Source organism: Lepisma saccharinum, chromosome 3 (assembly GCF_977018435.1).
Source record: "Lepisma saccharinum chromosome 3, izLepSacc3.1, whole genome shotgun sequence".
Taxonomy (NCBI): domain Eukaryota; kingdom Metazoa; phylum Arthropoda; class Insecta; order Zygentoma; family Lepismatidae; genus Lepisma; species Lepisma saccharinum.
Genome location: NC_139231.1, coordinates 98,804,059 through 98,821,173, shown reverse-complemented (window position 1 = coordinate 98,821,173; position 17,115 = coordinate 98,804,059). Strand labels below are relative to the sequence as shown.

General features: G+C 37.9%; 1 protein-coding gene across 3 annotated transcripts in view; it reads left to right on the top strand.

Moving 5' to 3' along the window:
• The window catches only part of LOC145985241 (cyclin-dependent kinase 20-like), a 46,471-nt gene extending 30,963 nt beyond the window's left edge, over positions 1 to 15,508 (top strand). For all 3 annotated transcript variants that reach the window (XM_083119016.1, XM_083119015.1, XM_083119017.1), the window contains exons 5-6: positions 1,661 to 1,888; positions 11,599 to 15,508. In XM_083119016.1, coding sequence (XP_082975142.1) covers positions 1,661 to 1,888; positions 11,599 to 11,760 — 390 coding nt within the window. In that variant the 3' untranslated portion in view covers positions 11,761 to 15,508. The remainder of the gene's footprint in view (positions 1 to 1,660; positions 1,889 to 11,598) is intronic.
• The last annotated feature ends 1,607 nt before the right edge of the window (positions 15,509 to 17,115 follow it).

Below are 17,115 nucleotides of genomic sequence, written 5' to 3'. Positions count from 1 at the left end.
GGCTACATCGCAGTCGGTGGGAGACTGTATGAGAGCTGCAATCTTTAATCTAGAACTGTCATAAAACGGCTGCATTGCAACTGTACCAGATTACAGCTACATTCCACTTCTTCCTGCCTTCATGTGTCTGTGTGTGCGTGTCTATCTCTGACCACTAGTGCTTCGTATAGGCACCATTGGAGCTTTTTTCAGGATGCCCCTCATATATGAACTTTCAGAAGCTTTTATTATTAGAGTGTTTACTGTTTTAATGTGTGGTTAGCTAAATCAGGTACATATACAATGCAATTCTATAAATTCCTTGCGTTAAATTTATAATACCTACATGCCCTTTTCGTCAGCATTAATGGTATAACTGCATGTTGTCAGTTTCACAGTACTTCACTTGAATATACTGTACTGAAGCAGAAATCCCATTGATAATGTAAGGAAAAATGACACTTTATTTTGTTCAATTCAGTTGTTTCCCTTATATGCAAGAGTTAAGTTGTTTGCTTTACAGAGAAGAGAGAAGTAGCTTTGTGCATCGAAAAATGAGTCCGCACTCATGGTTCTTGCAAGCAGATGGTTCCAAACCTCAGTGGAAATATCAACATATAATACCGAGATTGTATAAGGAGACTTATAAATTACAAATTGTATTTCTTAATCAGTCTCTCTTCACTCTTATCTCATTTAGTCGTAACTTTAAAAGTAATCAAGTATTTTATTTTAAACTTACTGCGTATGATAAAATTTCGTAATCCTTTCCTAGCTTGTGAATTGTAATAATTTTCGAAATTCACTATTTTGCTGTTTGAATTCAAATCCTAGAGAATAGAGAAATTAAGTAAATTTCATAGAAGATAATATTGGTAATTTTCAATCCATACCTGGATCTGCATGAGTTTATTATTTCTATTTGCAAAAAACATCGATTTAGTTTAGTTTGTAATTGTCAGGGAAAAATGTAAATTTTTGTCCTGGAAAACCTGGAAAAGTCAGGGAATTTCATTCCTACTTGTTTGTAGCCACCCTGAATTTATTTTTGTTATTTTTACCAGAAATCTTTTTTTTTTTTTCAATGCACCATGGAATGGCATTCTTCTGCTCATCCTAGTTTTTCACTCCCAAGACAGCAACTTCATATTTCATCAAGCTATTCTTTTTCCTCCATTTTATTATACACTCTGTAGATCTCTTTTTTCACTATTTAAATGGTAATCCACATTGCATAATAATTTCAGCCCAAACGCCAATAATCTTGCCAAATTTTTCATATTCCGATCATATAAAATAGTCTTTACTACAGAGTGTGACCACTTTTTTTTTTATCTGAAACCATCCTTTTTACATCTTGAGCAGTTGTTCATGTATCACTGCAACTTCTGCAACACAGATATTGTTTTCCAATTTTGCACAGTATGATATTTGATCATAATATTTTAAACACATCTCACTTTATCAGAAGATGCATTTGATGCTTGATTTGTCTTATTACAATTATGAGTTCTGTTGTAATATTGTTGTTGGCTAAATATGTAAGTGCATGTATATTGTAATATTTTGAAAGTGCAAAATCAAGAGCAGTAGTTAACATAAATGTACTTTAGGAGAGTAAGAGCCCATCTTCATAAGATAGTATCAATACATGTAATTCTCATGGATATGTTTCATACAGGGTGAGAATGACATAGACCAACTGTGTATTGTGCTGAGGATATTGGGAACTCCAACTTTAGAGACTTGGCCTGGTATGACATCACTTCCTGACTACAACAAAATCACTTTCCCTGAAACCAAAGGCATTCCGCTTGAAAACGTCATTCCAGATGTTTCTCCTGAAGCACTTGACCTTGCCAAGAAATTTTTAGTCTATAATACTGAGAAGCGAATATCTGCTAAGGAGGTAAGTCAGAACGCTTTGTAGTTATCCATGTGAGTGTAGTATTTCTCAAGCTACTGTGTGTGAAAAATCGGAGTAATTGTGTAACATGTAATATATCAGGCATGGCCCATGCATTACTTGTTTGGGAGTTCACAGAATTCACATGCCATGCATTTAGTTTCCACAAATGAGACCTCCTCTGGCAGATAGGGGAGGGATACTTAATCTGTAGCAGACGGAAGCCTCGTGCACCAGTGTACTCTTTCTGGACTGGACCTTTTGAAGCGTGCACCTTTTCAAATTTAGTGCTAAGGGGGGAAAAAGTAGCTCTAGAACTAGGCATGGGACAGATTAATCAGTACTTTATCGGTATCTGCTGATATAGACATATCGGTTTATCGGTAAAATTACCAATTATTTTACCGATTCAATATATATATATATATATATATATATATATATATATATATATATATATATATATATATATATATTAGGGATGGGACCGATTAATCGGTACTCTATGGGTATCAGCCGATATAGGCATATCGGTTTATCAGTAAAATTACCGATTATTTTACCGATCCGATATATCGATAAATATCTTATAATTTAGTTCAAAATTCTGCCATTTTGTTGTAATATTTATGGATAATTTCCATGCTCTTCTTTCTAAAAAGTAAATGTCTAAATATTTAGCTTCTCTTGCACTGCAGTCATCTCAAAACACACATTTATTAAGGAGATCAATGAACATTTCAGGTTCTTCAAGGACCATTTCTAATTTTATATCGGGTCGGTAGAATATCGGTTATCAGTATCGGTAAATTTTATATCGGTACTTTATCGGTATCAGCCAAAATTTCATATCGGCCCATCCCCAATATATATGAAGGAGACGGTAAACACTTAACACACAAAAATAAAAAGTTTGATATTTCGCGACCTAGGTCGCATTGTCATCGGATAAGAAAGAGATCGTGGTGACGAAGTGTAGATGCACAGAATACTGATGGCAGCGTCACTACCGTCCGTGTTGCCAGAAACAGTAGATAGAAAAGAAAGTTAGTTTCACCAGTGTTTACTGCAAGGTGGGTGGGTAGTTTCGGGGAGGAGGAATAAGGCTTATTGGTTAGCTACGTAGGTTGAGTCTGGGGGTATAGTTGCGTCCATGCCTGATATATAGGCACTTTCCCATCGCCTGCGGAAGGACATGTCAGAGTGGGGGGCAGTTAAAAGATGGATGATGGCCATACGGAAACAGTTGTTAGAGGTGGTGGGATAAACCTAGGTCGTCTTCCGTCACCCCCCTCCCAAGCTCAAGAATATCTTGGTCCAAAACACTCCCACCCCTTCCCCCCCAGCACCTGCCACTCATCCAACCTGATTTACACCCTCATCTGCAAAATCTGCGGCAACTTCTACCTGGGCGAAACCTCCACCCCTTTGAACCTAAAGATCAATAATCACCGTTCCTCCATCCAAAACTCTGATTTCACAGTTGCCATCGATACCAACAGCCATAACACCACCTCTAACAACTGTTCCCATGTGGCCATCATCCATGTTTAAACCCCCACCCCCACCCCACTCTGACACGTCCTTCTGCAGGTGATGGGAAAGGGCCTATATATCAGGCATGGACGCAACTATACCCCCGGACTCAACCTAGCTAACCAATAACCCTTATTCCTCCTCCCCGAAACTACCCACCCACCTTACAGTAAACACTGGTGAAAGTAACTTTCTTTTCTATCTACTGTTTCTGGCAACATTGATGGTAGTGACGCTACCGTCATTATTCTGTGCCTCTACACTTCGTAACCACGATCTCTTTCTACTCCGATGACAATGCGACCTAGGTCACGAAATATCAAACTTTTTATTTTTGTGTGTTAAGTGTTTACTGTCTCTTTCATCAAAATGTGTTTTGAGGTGACTGCAGTGCAAAAGAAGTTATAAAAAAGGAAAGTTAAAAATTTGTACTTACGTATGTGAGTATAGTGCTCTTATTGTAGAACGACGTTTCAGAGATTGACTATCTCTTTCCTCAGGTTCGTATAAAAACTAAGTACTTGGCATAGTACTGCGTCAAAAATGTAATATGAGGATTGTGGTTAAGGGTTGGTTAGGGTACATTTAAAATATTAAGTTTTTGCTATTAGAAGTACGTAAAAACCAAGCCGTTCCCTAATAAAACTTGTACAGTAGACCTATTCACAGGTAAAAAAGTTAAAAATCTAAAAAACCTGCATAAATCACAATGCAACCTGCAGGTTTGGCCTTTCCTACCCAACTGTGTTTATCCATCCACATGAAGGTCAATTCACAACGAATATTTCCCCTCCCCTTAATTTTCTCGTTTCCCCTTATTACATCACAAATCCAACGTGAATTCACGTTCCTCTCTTGCAGCTTGCATAACTTCCGGAGTGACGTGGAAACCGATATTGGGTTCAATATTCCAGGCTTTATCCCATTTTTTGAGGAAATTGATCCACCCTTCTTCCAAATTTCCTTCGTCCCTATTAAGATTATTCTCCCCCCCCCCCTACAAATACTCGCTGTTTCATACACGTTTCTTCCTAATTTCCTCCCCTCTTTTCTGATTATCTCTTTTTTTGCGATTCTATGCCCACTTTCCAAAATGTGTTCTGAGAGACCCGTTTTGGGAACTTTTTCCCTTATGTCCTTTTCATGCTCGCTCCATCTTTTACCCATATTTCGGCCCGTCTGTCCTATGTACTCCTTCCCGCATTGGCATTCTATTCGATAAACCCCCTTCTGTTTTTCCGGTATTTCCCTAGTTGTCTTTCCTTTCTTATAATCGGTGAAGTATTTTTCTACATTCTTTGGTGCTTTCATCCCGCAAACGATTCCAAAATCTCTCGTTATTTTTCCGATTTTTTCCGATACGGATTGATGGTAAGGGATGCCAACGTACTTTACCCTCCTATTTTCGATTTTTTCCCCTTCTTTTTGATCCCCTTCTTTCCTAATAATTTTCCGTGCTCTCTCCGCTATCTTATCCATTTCTCTATTTGTGTATCCGTTTTTTAATCCTGTTTTTCTTATCCACCGAATTTCGTTGTCTTTTTCTTTTTCATTATTGCATAGTCTACCGGCCCTAATAAAAAAGTTAAGGAATACGTTTTTCTTTGTTATTTCGGGGTGCGCCGATTCCTTGTTAATATATAAGTTCCCCGATAGGGGTTTATGATGTACTCCTGTTCTAATCCTATTCCCTTCTTTCAAGATACTAAGATCCAGGAAATTGATTTTTCCATCGCTTAAGTTTTCCCTAGTGAAGTTTATTCTTTCATCTTGTTTTTCTAATTCTTCAAAAACCTTGTTCAGTGCTACCCCCTTTCCTATAATCAAGATATCATCAACGTATCTCCCATAATATTTAATACCCATTCCTGTTTTTTCCAAAGCTGCCTTCTCAATGAAGTCCATAAAAATGCTCGCTACTATACCCGAAATGGGGTTTCCCATCGCCAAGCCTTCTTTTTGTCTATAAATACTGTCATTGACATAGAAAAAATTATATTCCGTTACAAGGTTATACCATCGTACATATTCCCAAGCAGTTAGGATGTCTATTCCTTTTTCTAACAGCCACCTTAGTAAACAATCTCCCGCCCGCCCCCTCGGTACACTTGGGTATAAGTTAACAACATCAAAACTACTTATTGTATCCTCGTCATCAATTTCCAGATTTTCTATACATTCTTTAACCTCTTAACTGGGTAATTTCCTCGTCGAAAGCCCAATCTGCCCTGGGGATTTTTGTTGATAAATTGATGAATTTCGTAAACCAATATTTGAGTTAATATTTCTGTGCTCCATGGCATACCATTTAGGTATTGTTTATTCTTTTATTGGTCCTTCTTGTACTTTTTACAATATGCGAGATTTACAACTACAATATATCTCGGATTTCCTCAGCAGGAAAAACACGCCGTCGCTTCCGATTTGCCTGAGCCATTATTGCATACGCGATAGAACTGAACGTCGGGCTGTGTTCGTTGCTTCCCGCTAACTCTAACGGTTACAACAGTCTGGAAGTCAGAGCCATCTGGTGAAACAAAGAAGAAAGTAATTGTACGAAGTATCTCGTCATACACAACAGATATCAGCAGTAAGAACATGAGAACGTAGTATCTCGTCATGCCCATTATAAATCAGTAGAGCCAGAACGGAGTATTACGTCATACCCAGTTAAGAGGTTAACTTCTACGGCATTCCTAACGCTATATTGGGTGTTCTCATTTACCTTCCTTATTCTTTTTACCAGCATTTTTGCTAGCCCATATCCCGGATGTTCGTATGTTGGTATAATAGGCCTAAGTGGTATGCCTTGTTTGTGTGTCTTAGGTATTCCAAAAGCAATTGGTATGTTGCCAACTTTAATTTCCTTAATAAGGATTTTCTTTTCGCTTGTGCCCAATGTAATGCTTGTCTCTACCCCTTTTTTGATCTCTCTTCTAATCTTATTAATAGGGTCTTTCTCTATTTTCTCAAAATCGTTACCTTTAAAGCTATCTTCTAATTTTTGGTGATATTCCTCTCTGTCCATGATAACCATCTTGTTTTCTTTATCAGACCTAATTAGAAATACGTTATTCGCCTTCACCCATTTTCTTACATTTTTTAAATCGCGTCTTAGGTTTTCGTTTACTTTCTCTTTCCGTGTTCTATCTCCCCCTTTCGTGTTCGTTTCATTTTTAATTTCTTTTTGCAAGTGTTGTTCTACAATATTACGTATCCTTTGTCTAACCTCAGTTTTATCCTAAATTAAAAATGAAACGAACACGAAAGGGGGAGATAGAACACGGAAAGAGAAAGTAAACGAAAACCTAAGACGCGATTTAAAAAATGTAAGAAAATGGGTGAAGGCGAATAACGTATTTCTAATTAGGTCTGATAAAGAAAACAAGATGGTTATCATGGACAGAGAGGAATATCACCAAAAATTAGAAGATAGCTTTAAAGGTAACGATTTTGAGAAAATAGAGAAAGACCCTATTAATAAGATTAGAAGAGAGATCAAAAAAGGGGTAGAGACAAGCATTACATTGGGCACAAGCGAAAAGAAAATCCTTATTAAGGAAATTAAAGTTGGCAACATACCAATTGCTTTTGGAATACCTAAGACACACAAACAAGGCATACCACTTAGGCCTATTATACCAACATACGAACATCCGGGATATGGGCTAGCAAAAATGCTGGTAAAAAGAATAAGGAAGGTAAATGAGAACACCCAATATAGCATTAGGAATGCCGTAGAAGTTAAAGAATGTATAGAAAATCTGGAAATTGATGACGAGGATACAATAAGTAGTTTTGATGTTGTTAACTTATACCCAAGTGTACCGAGGGGGCAGGCGGGAGATTGTTTACTAAGGTGGCTGTTAGAAAAAGGAATAGACATCCTAACTGCTTGGGAATATGTACGATGGTATAACCTTGTAACGGAATATAATTTTTTCTATGTCAATGACAGTATTTATAGACAAAAAGAAGGCTTGGCGATGGGAAACCCCATTTCGGGTATAGTAGCGAGCATTTTTATGGACTTCATTGAGAAGGCAGCTTTGGAAAAAACAGGAATGGGTATTAAATATTATGGGAGATACGTTGATGATATCTTGATTATAGGAAAGGGGGTAGCACTGAACAAGGTTTTTGAAGAATTAGAAAAACAAGATGAAAGAATAAACTTCACTAGGGAAAACTTAAGTGATGGAAAAATCAATTTCCTGGATCTTAGTATCTTGAAAGAAGGGAATAGGATTAGAACAGGAGTACATCATAAACCCCTATCGGGGAACTTATATATTAACAAGGAATCGGCGCACCCCGAAATAACAAAGAAAAACGTATTCCTTAACTTTTTTATTAGGGCCGGTAGACTATGCAATAATGAAAAAGAAAAAGACAACGAAATTCGGTGGATAAGAAAAACAGGATTAAAAAACGGATACACAAATAGAGAAATGGATAAGATAGCGGAGAGAGCACGGAAAATTATTAGGAAAGAAGGGGATCAAAAAGAAGGGGAAAAAATCGAAAATAGGAGGGTAAAGTACGTTGGCATCCCTTACCATCAATCCGTATCGGAAAAAATCGGAAAAATAACGAGAGATTTTGGAATCGTTTGCGGGATGAAAGCACCAAAGAATGTAGAAAAATACTTCACCGATTATAAGAAAGGAAAGACAACTAGGGAAATACCGGAAAAACAGAAGGGGGTTTATCGAATAGAATGCCAATGCGGGAAGGAGTACATAGGACAGACGGGCCGAAATATGGGTAAAAGATGGAGCGAGCATGAAAAGGACATAAGGGAAAAAGTTCCCAAAACGGGTCTCTCAGAACACATTTTGGAAAGTGGGCATAGAATCGCAAAAAAAGAGATAATCAGAAAAGAGGGGAGGAAATTAGGAAGAAACGTGTATGAAACAGCGAGTATTTGTAGGGGGGGGGGGAGAATAATCTTAATAGGGACGAAGGAAATTTGGAAGAAGGGTGGATCAATTTCCTCAAAAAATGGGATAAAGCCTGGAATATTGAACCCAATATCGGTTTCCACGTCACTCCGGAAGTTATGCAAGCTGCAAGAGAGGAACGTGAATTCACGTTGGATTTGTGATGTAATAAGGGGAAACGAGAAAATTAAGGGGAGGGGAAATATTCGTTGTGAATTGACCTTCATGTGGATGGATAAACACAGTTGGGTAGGAAAGGCCAAACCTGCAGGTTGCATTGTGATTTATGCAGGTTTTTTAGATTTTTAACTTTTTTACCTGTGAATAGGTCTACTGTACAAGTTTTATTAGGGAACGGCTTGGTTTTTACGTACTTCTAATAGCAAAAACTTAATATTTTAAATGTACCCTAACCAACCCTTAACCACAATCCTCATATTACATTTTTGACGCAGTACTATGCCAAGTACTTAGTTTTTATACGAACCTGAGGAAAGAGATAGTCAATCTCTGAAACGTCGTTCTACAATAAGAGCACTATACTCACATACGTAAGTACAAATTTTTAACTTTCCTTTTTTATATTCTGGATTTGTGAGTAACACGCGACAAACCTATAAAATGCAAAAGAAGTTTCATGGATAATCTCTATGCTCTAATTGAAAAAGTAAATGTCTAAATATGCAACTTTTTTGCACTGCAGTCACCTCAAAACACATTTTTTAAGGATGTCAATGAACCATTCAGGTTCTTCAAGGACCATTTGGAATTTTATATCGGATCAGTTGAATTTCAGTATCGGTAAATTTTATGTCAGTACTTTATTGGTATCAGCCAAAATTTCATATCTGCCCATCCCTATCAAGAACTAATTGTGGGTGCCTCCCGATGATGCACTGGTAGCGTCTTCACCTTGTAATCAAGGGGCCCTTGGTTCGATACCTGGTGGAGGCACATAGTGGTTCGGATACCACTTTAAACTGTAGGTCAAGTCCCTATTAGCCATACTGTGCATAAAGTGTACTTAAAACACGAACTCAATCAATCAAGAACTAATTGTCATGAAGAGATGAAATTCTTTTTAATGACAGGGCTTATAGTGGAAGTGAAATTTTTACATTGTGCCTCCCAAAAATGAAAGTTAAAGGAAGAAGACGAATATCAATTTTTTCCCAAACTTGTTATTCGGCATGGCCACCACAATAGACAAAACTGAATCAAAAAATGTATTTTGTAGCAGTGGTACATTCCTACAATCACACAAAGTTTTGTTGAAAATAGGCTGATACTTCTTGGCGGAGAAAGGAGCATCAGTGTTGCCAGCTTATGGGAGAAATTTCTGGAATTTTGCTTCTAGAGTTTACCTATGGACTCTATATGACCCAAATTTGGAGGGAAGCTTGGCAAAAGAGCACTTTTCAAGGATATGCAATGAGAATGACCGTCCACCAATTTGGAAACAAACAAAAAATTATACAATATTCTCGAAAGTCGTAATTTTCAGAAAATTTTGATAATTGGTCCTTTGCTCCTGGACCCATAATTGCCGCAGATTGTTAAGTGTTGTTTTGTTCTCATTATTACATGTAAAGGTGAAATTTTAGCAAAGGAAAAAAATGGTGGTTGAGGAGTTACAGCTCATTTTATAAGATTTATCCTGTAAGAATCAGAGGGAAACAAAGGACTTTTTCCAACTCCACCTGTTAATAATATGTGATATATTGTTTAGTAATTCGAGTATGTCATACTTTCATGGATACTAATGATCAAAAGAGAGAGAACTGAAATATCATGTGTTGTTTTCAAGAAATGGTGTGCTAATTGCTGCTACATGGTACTGGGTTTATGCCATCTGTCCACAGAATGTTAAATGAGAGGCTTATCCAGATTTTTTCATCTGTGAGTATAACCACAGGGTTATGGAAAATGCCACACAACAATTTAGCAAAGTTCATAATCCTGGAAGTTATGCAAAATTTGAAGTTTCCATTTATTTTACACCAAATAATGTGTGAGAAACTGTATTTTGTGATTATATATCAAGTATTTTAATATTTCGATATAATTCTTGAATGTTTTAAAGCAAAACACTGATAAATTGATGCTTATAATTTTATTATACAAGGGCCATTTTTCTTGTAGTGGCAACATGTATGAGAAAGAGACATGAAAGAAGATATATACCTGGGATAATTTTCAGTCCTTCAATGCAAGGGTCCCGGGTTCGAATCCTGGTCGGGCTTGGTTGTTTGTGAATGTCCATTCATCAATTTCATCATTTCATCACTCATCCTCATCTTCGCAAATTAGCCAAGAGGCACAAAACGCGAAGTAAAATAAACTAAATCAAAATCAAAAAATCAAAAGTCCTTCAATGTAATCTCCTGCTGCTGTGTGAACATATTTCCAAACATCTGGCAGTCGTTGGATGCCATTGATAGTTCTCGTTCGTGCCAATGTGCACAGAGACCGCCCTGTGGCAGAAATTATGCTCGGGATGTTTGGAAAACGTTTCTCCCTCAGCGGTTCCTTCATCTTGGGAAACAAATCAAAGTCGCAGGGACTTATGCCAGGAGAATAAGGTGGGTGCTCCAAAACCTCTCAACCCCATTGTTGCAGTATGTTCTGCACCACTGTATGACTCTCTTTGTGGATCTGTTGCCGTGCGAGGATGCCCGCAACCATGTTCTTTCGCGGCTGATTCACAATCACTTTCAAATGCCTCGGCCCATCTGGCAATGGTACGATACGGTAAAGCATGGTCCCCACATGCCTCGCGTAAGCCCTTGTGCATTTGCCGTGCATTCCTTCCACGTACAACCTGAAATTTGGTGAATATTCACTGTTCTTCACGTGTGAACATTGTTCAGGGTGGTATTATACACACACGCCACTTTAACGTCTTCTAACTACCACACAACAGTACTATTCAGCACCAAACACCTACACACGATCCGTAGTACAAGACTAAACAAAACCCGATCGTCTTTTGTCCCAGCAACAACTGACAAGCATATACCAACAGTGTTGCCACTACAACAAAAATGGCCCTCGTAATGGCTGTTGAGCCACAGGTTATTATTTATTATTATTAAACACATACATGTTGCTATATCTGCAAGCCCCAGAATTACAATTGCACTCCATCAAGGAGAATTATTCAAATTGTGTCTTGTAAGTAGTATCTGCATTTTTTCATTTTATTTATTCAAATTTTCCTTTTCTCCTCCACAGGCTCTTCTGCATTCATACTTTTTCACCAAACCACTTCCATGCCCTTCATCAGACATGCCTAAGCCATTGGATTGCCACAGGCAGCAGTTCAAAACCAAAGAATATGATGTGGACCGACCAGTGAACGAACTTTTTGCAGACTTGAAAAAACTTGCCTTTTGACTTTTTTTATTTTTGGCAAGTGTTAGTGATTTCAAACTTCAAACTTCTAGTCAAGTGTGATTGATTGTGGTTTACACTTCCATTGTGTACAACAGTGTTATATTACAATTAATTTAAACTGTTCTTACAGTAAGTATTGTCTGCATTTTGTAAGATTATTATACCAATTATACTGCATTGGTTTATTACTCTGGTAAAATCAGCTAATGTTTCAAGAAAGATATAAAGGATCAGTTAGTGTGATGCTTTTGAAATAACATTAAAGTACAATGATGCTATAACATTATGCACATCAAGAATTTCAAAACAACCTATAGCAGTTTGTGTACATAAGTTGCAACACATGTTGTGTTACTGTATGTTGGCAAGATGTTTAAAAGTACACCATAGATAAGATTTCTGAACACTTTTATCATCACATTCTCATCCACTAGTTTGTGACCTTACAACTGAACCAGTTCCTCAAATATTTAACACCATTTCATGATGCTGTTCTGTGACTGTAATGTTTTGAAATTGCACTCACCATTGCAAGTTGGAGCCAATTTGAAATTATTATTAATGCAGAGCTTCTACTACTTGCACATGAAAGTGTTTTACTTATCAATAAATTGTCATGATTCCACTACACACTGTAAAGAAAAAAGAGAGAAGTTAAAACATGAAGAGTTTTCATGTTTGGGTAATGGAAGACAAGATATTATAATAAATGCACGTAAACAAATTACTAGCTTATTTCCACAAGACTTACTTGTAATGGTTGTATTAATTTTGGTGACCCCTGCCACTATTCACATGGGAACTTGTTGTTTCACTGCTGGGCAGGCTTCCGGTTCATGTAATTTCCCTGCATGCTGCCAGGAGATTTTGTTTTTCCTTTGATGTTGATGTTATTGCTGGCATGTTTCCATCTGATGGAGGGTAGCACTCCTAGTGGCATATAGGGAAATGACATGAACCAGAAACTGCCCAGCAGTGAAACAAGCTCCCATGTGGATGGTGGCAGGGGTGACTGAAATTAATCGAACCATTACAATGTGACAGTCAGATTTACCATCATTATTATTATTATTATTATTCATGTCTGTAGCAGTAAAAAGATGTGTTGATTCAAAGTGTTGAGTGTTTTAATTTGTAAGAATACATATTTGATTTTTGCCAAGCCGACGGGAGGAACGAGACGTTAGCGTGTCTTAAGGGTGAGCACCTGAAGGGTCACGTTATGCGTCTAAAGCTTAGGAAATTCGACCGTAGTGACAAACATTTAAATATCTTGGTTTCCAGCGTTCAGATTCATGTGAAACTTATACCAGCGCAGCAGCATGTGTGCAAGGACGGATGTGTGGAGTTTCGTCGCGATCAAGCAACAATTACGGACGCCAGATCAAATCGGTTGTAATTGATCAGTTTGTGGACACCGGTTGCAATTGAGCTATGGGCGACGGCCAGGCGGAAGCTTAATCTGCAGAAACCGAACTTCGAGCACGGCCCGTCCAAGTTGGGAGACAATAGAGCAAAGTGGAATGACCTCCGGAAGCGTCACTTCAACGAGCGCTAGCGTCCTTTTTCAAAATCCAAATAAAACGAAGGACATGGTTTTTGGATACACAGTCTTACTGCGATCCTTGTAGCGAGAGCAGCTCCGTGCTACCTCTCCGTGTACAGTTTTGCCGCTATTCTTGTAACGAGAGCACCTTCGTGCTACCTCTTCGTGTACAGTGGACTTTGTTGTGTTTTGCGAACACCAGTGTGTGTGATAGGCAGTAAGTCTACACGAGTGCGCTTACCTCAACCGCTGGGAGAAGTTGAAGCGAGACCGTGTTTCCATGATTACCTTACGCCGTTTATAATTTTTGAGATACGAGGAACACCGGAAACTATGGCGGGCTAGAGGAAGAAGAGAGATGTGGGCGTTACCATCGATTCGCCCGATGTCAGAAGAGACTACGCCGATGATGCCTATCTGCCGCCATGGAGAGAGAGAGAGAGACGACGAGCCACGCCGATGATGCCTACCAGCCGCCACGGAGAGAGAGAGAGACGACGAACGCCGCCCTGTTGATGCCCCGACGATGCCTACCAGCCGCCACGTTGACGTCCCGGCACCCAGACCACGGAGATGTTCACCGATCCCGAGAGGAAGAGAAGCCGAGGAACCAGACGTATGAACGCTTTTCGCATCTTCATCGTCACGACCAAGGAAACCTTTCGTGTGAATACTATGTGTTTTCAATCGCCCATAAAGATGCCAGGATGCACCTCGGAAGCTGAGAGATGGTAATGTATTCATCTGTGTGATTGTCAGCACGTGACGGCCCGATTGATTTAGAGAACGCCCTTGAAATTCGTCAACATTTGAAAACGCCCACTCAACTCGAACTTCATATATCAAACTCCCGTCGTGCTTGTCATTTATAATTTATTCGTCTCAGGTCAATTTTTCTTATTCCTTGTGATATTTTTTTTTACGATCTTAAATTCATTGTTGTTTGTGCTCCTTTGTATTTGTTTAAAGTGCGTACCATTAGAGTAAAGCGCCGCCCACTTAATTGTTTAATCTACTTGAGGTTTGTTCATTTTTTGTGTCAGTGCTGTGTCGCTGCTAGCTACATCAGATCGCATATGTGATTATTTGTTAAAGTATTTGCCTGGTAATATGAATTGCTCATCGCGGCGAAGTGTTTAAGTCCCGCCTGCTAGAGAGTATATGTTTGCGTCACTCAACGGAGGTTATTTGTTATGTTTGGAACCACGTGAGGTCTTGTAAAAGGAAAACGTCCGCCCACGTGAATGTAATTGCCGTTGAGATGCCTCTGTTTATGCTGGACAAATAATGTATTGTCACCGCGCCGACCTAGTTTCTTTTTAAAAAGGGTGAACTTAAGTAAGGGCTGGCTAGGATTTGAGTAGCACAGGAGCAAAATCACAAATGACCTGGTTAGACAGAAATTAAGGTAAATTTAAATATGAATTCAATCATTAGGGCTTATCGTCATAAAACCTGTACATGTCATGTATCATTCTGTGTGTCGATGACCCCGTGAGAACTGAATGTGTGAATGAAAGTGAGAGCGTGAAAGAGGGGGAGATGTAGTAAACTGATTTTTGTTGGTTATAAATAGAATATACTTTTTATTTTCATGTTAATTTTGGGCTATATCATTTTCGTATGCATGTCGCTACCCGTGATTTTTCAGGTACGCAGCTAGCTGCTTCCCGGCTTCAGGTAAAGTGGTGGTAATTTGAACGTACATATGTCTTTGTTTTTATTCGATATGGCTTATCACTATGCACTGTTGGTCACCGGTTCCTACACACGAACTTAACCTGGACCGTAACGCTATTTTGCTTGTCCGAGGGAGATTTTGCCGCCTCTATCTAGGTAGTGGTAGTATTTGTTTTCCCGGGCAAGGGAGGGCGTTTCACAACAAATAAGTCTTCAGAATGAAGTTAGTTATTTCCTTACACACATTTTATCAATAGTTTGTTACACCATTAATATACTTTTATGTTGTTTTGAATAGATGACCCTGCATAGTTATAAAATAATTAGTTACACCCAGTAGACTTATTTGTGTCTTATTGCAATTTGTGCAACATGATGTATGTAATTTATTTAATAATCAGTTTCCAATGAGTTAGTTCTGCATTCATTGTAATTGATATTTTTGTACAAATGTGTATATGCTCCATTGTCTTACAGACCATGTATTTTCACACATGAATAAATATTATGTATAATCTTCCATTAGACAACATTAAAACAGTGAAAATATTTCATATATTTTGTTTCTGACATTTCACACTTCAGGATTTCGAAATATTTACATGCAATATGTTCATATTATAGATTTTAAGTTTTTCTTTTACATTTATGTCCATGTGTCAATATTTGCGTATATTTTTTTTACATATTTTTAACAACACGTTTATTCATTTTTACAAAAGTTGATGTTTAACAAACTTTTAGATTTGATTTAGCTTATTTTACATTGCTTTTCTGCTAATTGCAACAATAACAAGCTTCTTCTTCTCTTATAATATGAAATAGTAGGAATGGAACATATTAGCCTGTACACCATCAGTATCAACCTTTATAAGCATATTAGTACACCAGTAAAATTGCTGATACATAACCTGTAACTTTACACAAAATTCGGATTTGTTATTTACTTTTATGGCTATAAAGATATAATTACAAAGCATGAAGGATATAAACAATTCATATCAGTGCATCTCTATCAAATAGTGAGTAAAAGTGTACATTCCAGCACAAGGCAAGTTAGTACCTTGTCATGTTTGCATAGGTATAAGAAGACTTGCTTTAAGTCATTCTAGCTTATTAAGATTATTAAGGAGAGAGGTTATTAGAAGTTATGCTGTAGATAAATTGTTTTCATGTTGTGTTTACCAATTTCAGAATCATTCAATGAGCCGAATACAAATTGCATGACATGGCAATTACGCATGAAAATTGAAGGATGGCTCTTTTTACTTTGTAACTCAATAATGACCAAAATGTAACTTATCATGTTTTACCTTCAATTTACATGTGAGTTGTTTGAGTTAAAGTTTCAATTTCCATCAAGTTCAAGTTCCACCTTCTTACAGAGGATGCCTCCATACAACATCAATACACATGCACAACATGTAGGGAACATCAAGATGAACAACTTTTCTAGCTGCTTAGGTCAAGTTCCATCTTTCCACATTGCCGTTTTTATGGTTTTTCCTATTCATTTTGAAAGTGAGCTGCCTTCATTAACAAAGGTTATGCTATATATAATGGAGATGCTAGTGTGTCGCTGTTTTGCTTGCTTCCAGTTGATGGTAGTTCTGATTTCTCCCATCTGGTGGTGCTGGTGGGTTGCTGGGTTTGTTTGGTTGAGTTATCTTCCATGCTCTTGATTGGTATTTTCCTGTTGTCTGTCAATTGGGGGAAAAGCATAAAAACTGCAACACAGAGACATGGCACGTTCACTGTACCAACCATGAACTTTTCTTTCTTGAGGCCTGAGGTTTTGAAAAATTGGAAAGCTTTTTTTCTGTATTTATGTGGTCATCATCACAGATTCATGGTTGCCTCTGTCTTTTTGTTTTTGGAAAACATACTAAAAGCGATAGTTTTCTATGGAGATGCTGGTAGGATGGAGTATCATGGTTTAACCCTTTCCCCTTAAACTGTGCATGTTTCATATCCTACTTCATGTTTTTGAATTAAAGAAGGGCTTGCAAGCTTTGTCCTTAGGTATTCACACTTCAGAAGATGTCCTTTCCATTGATGAACTTCACAACCTGTCCTTGGCATACTAAAAATATGAATGTTCATGACAATTATGAATTTATGTTGCATAG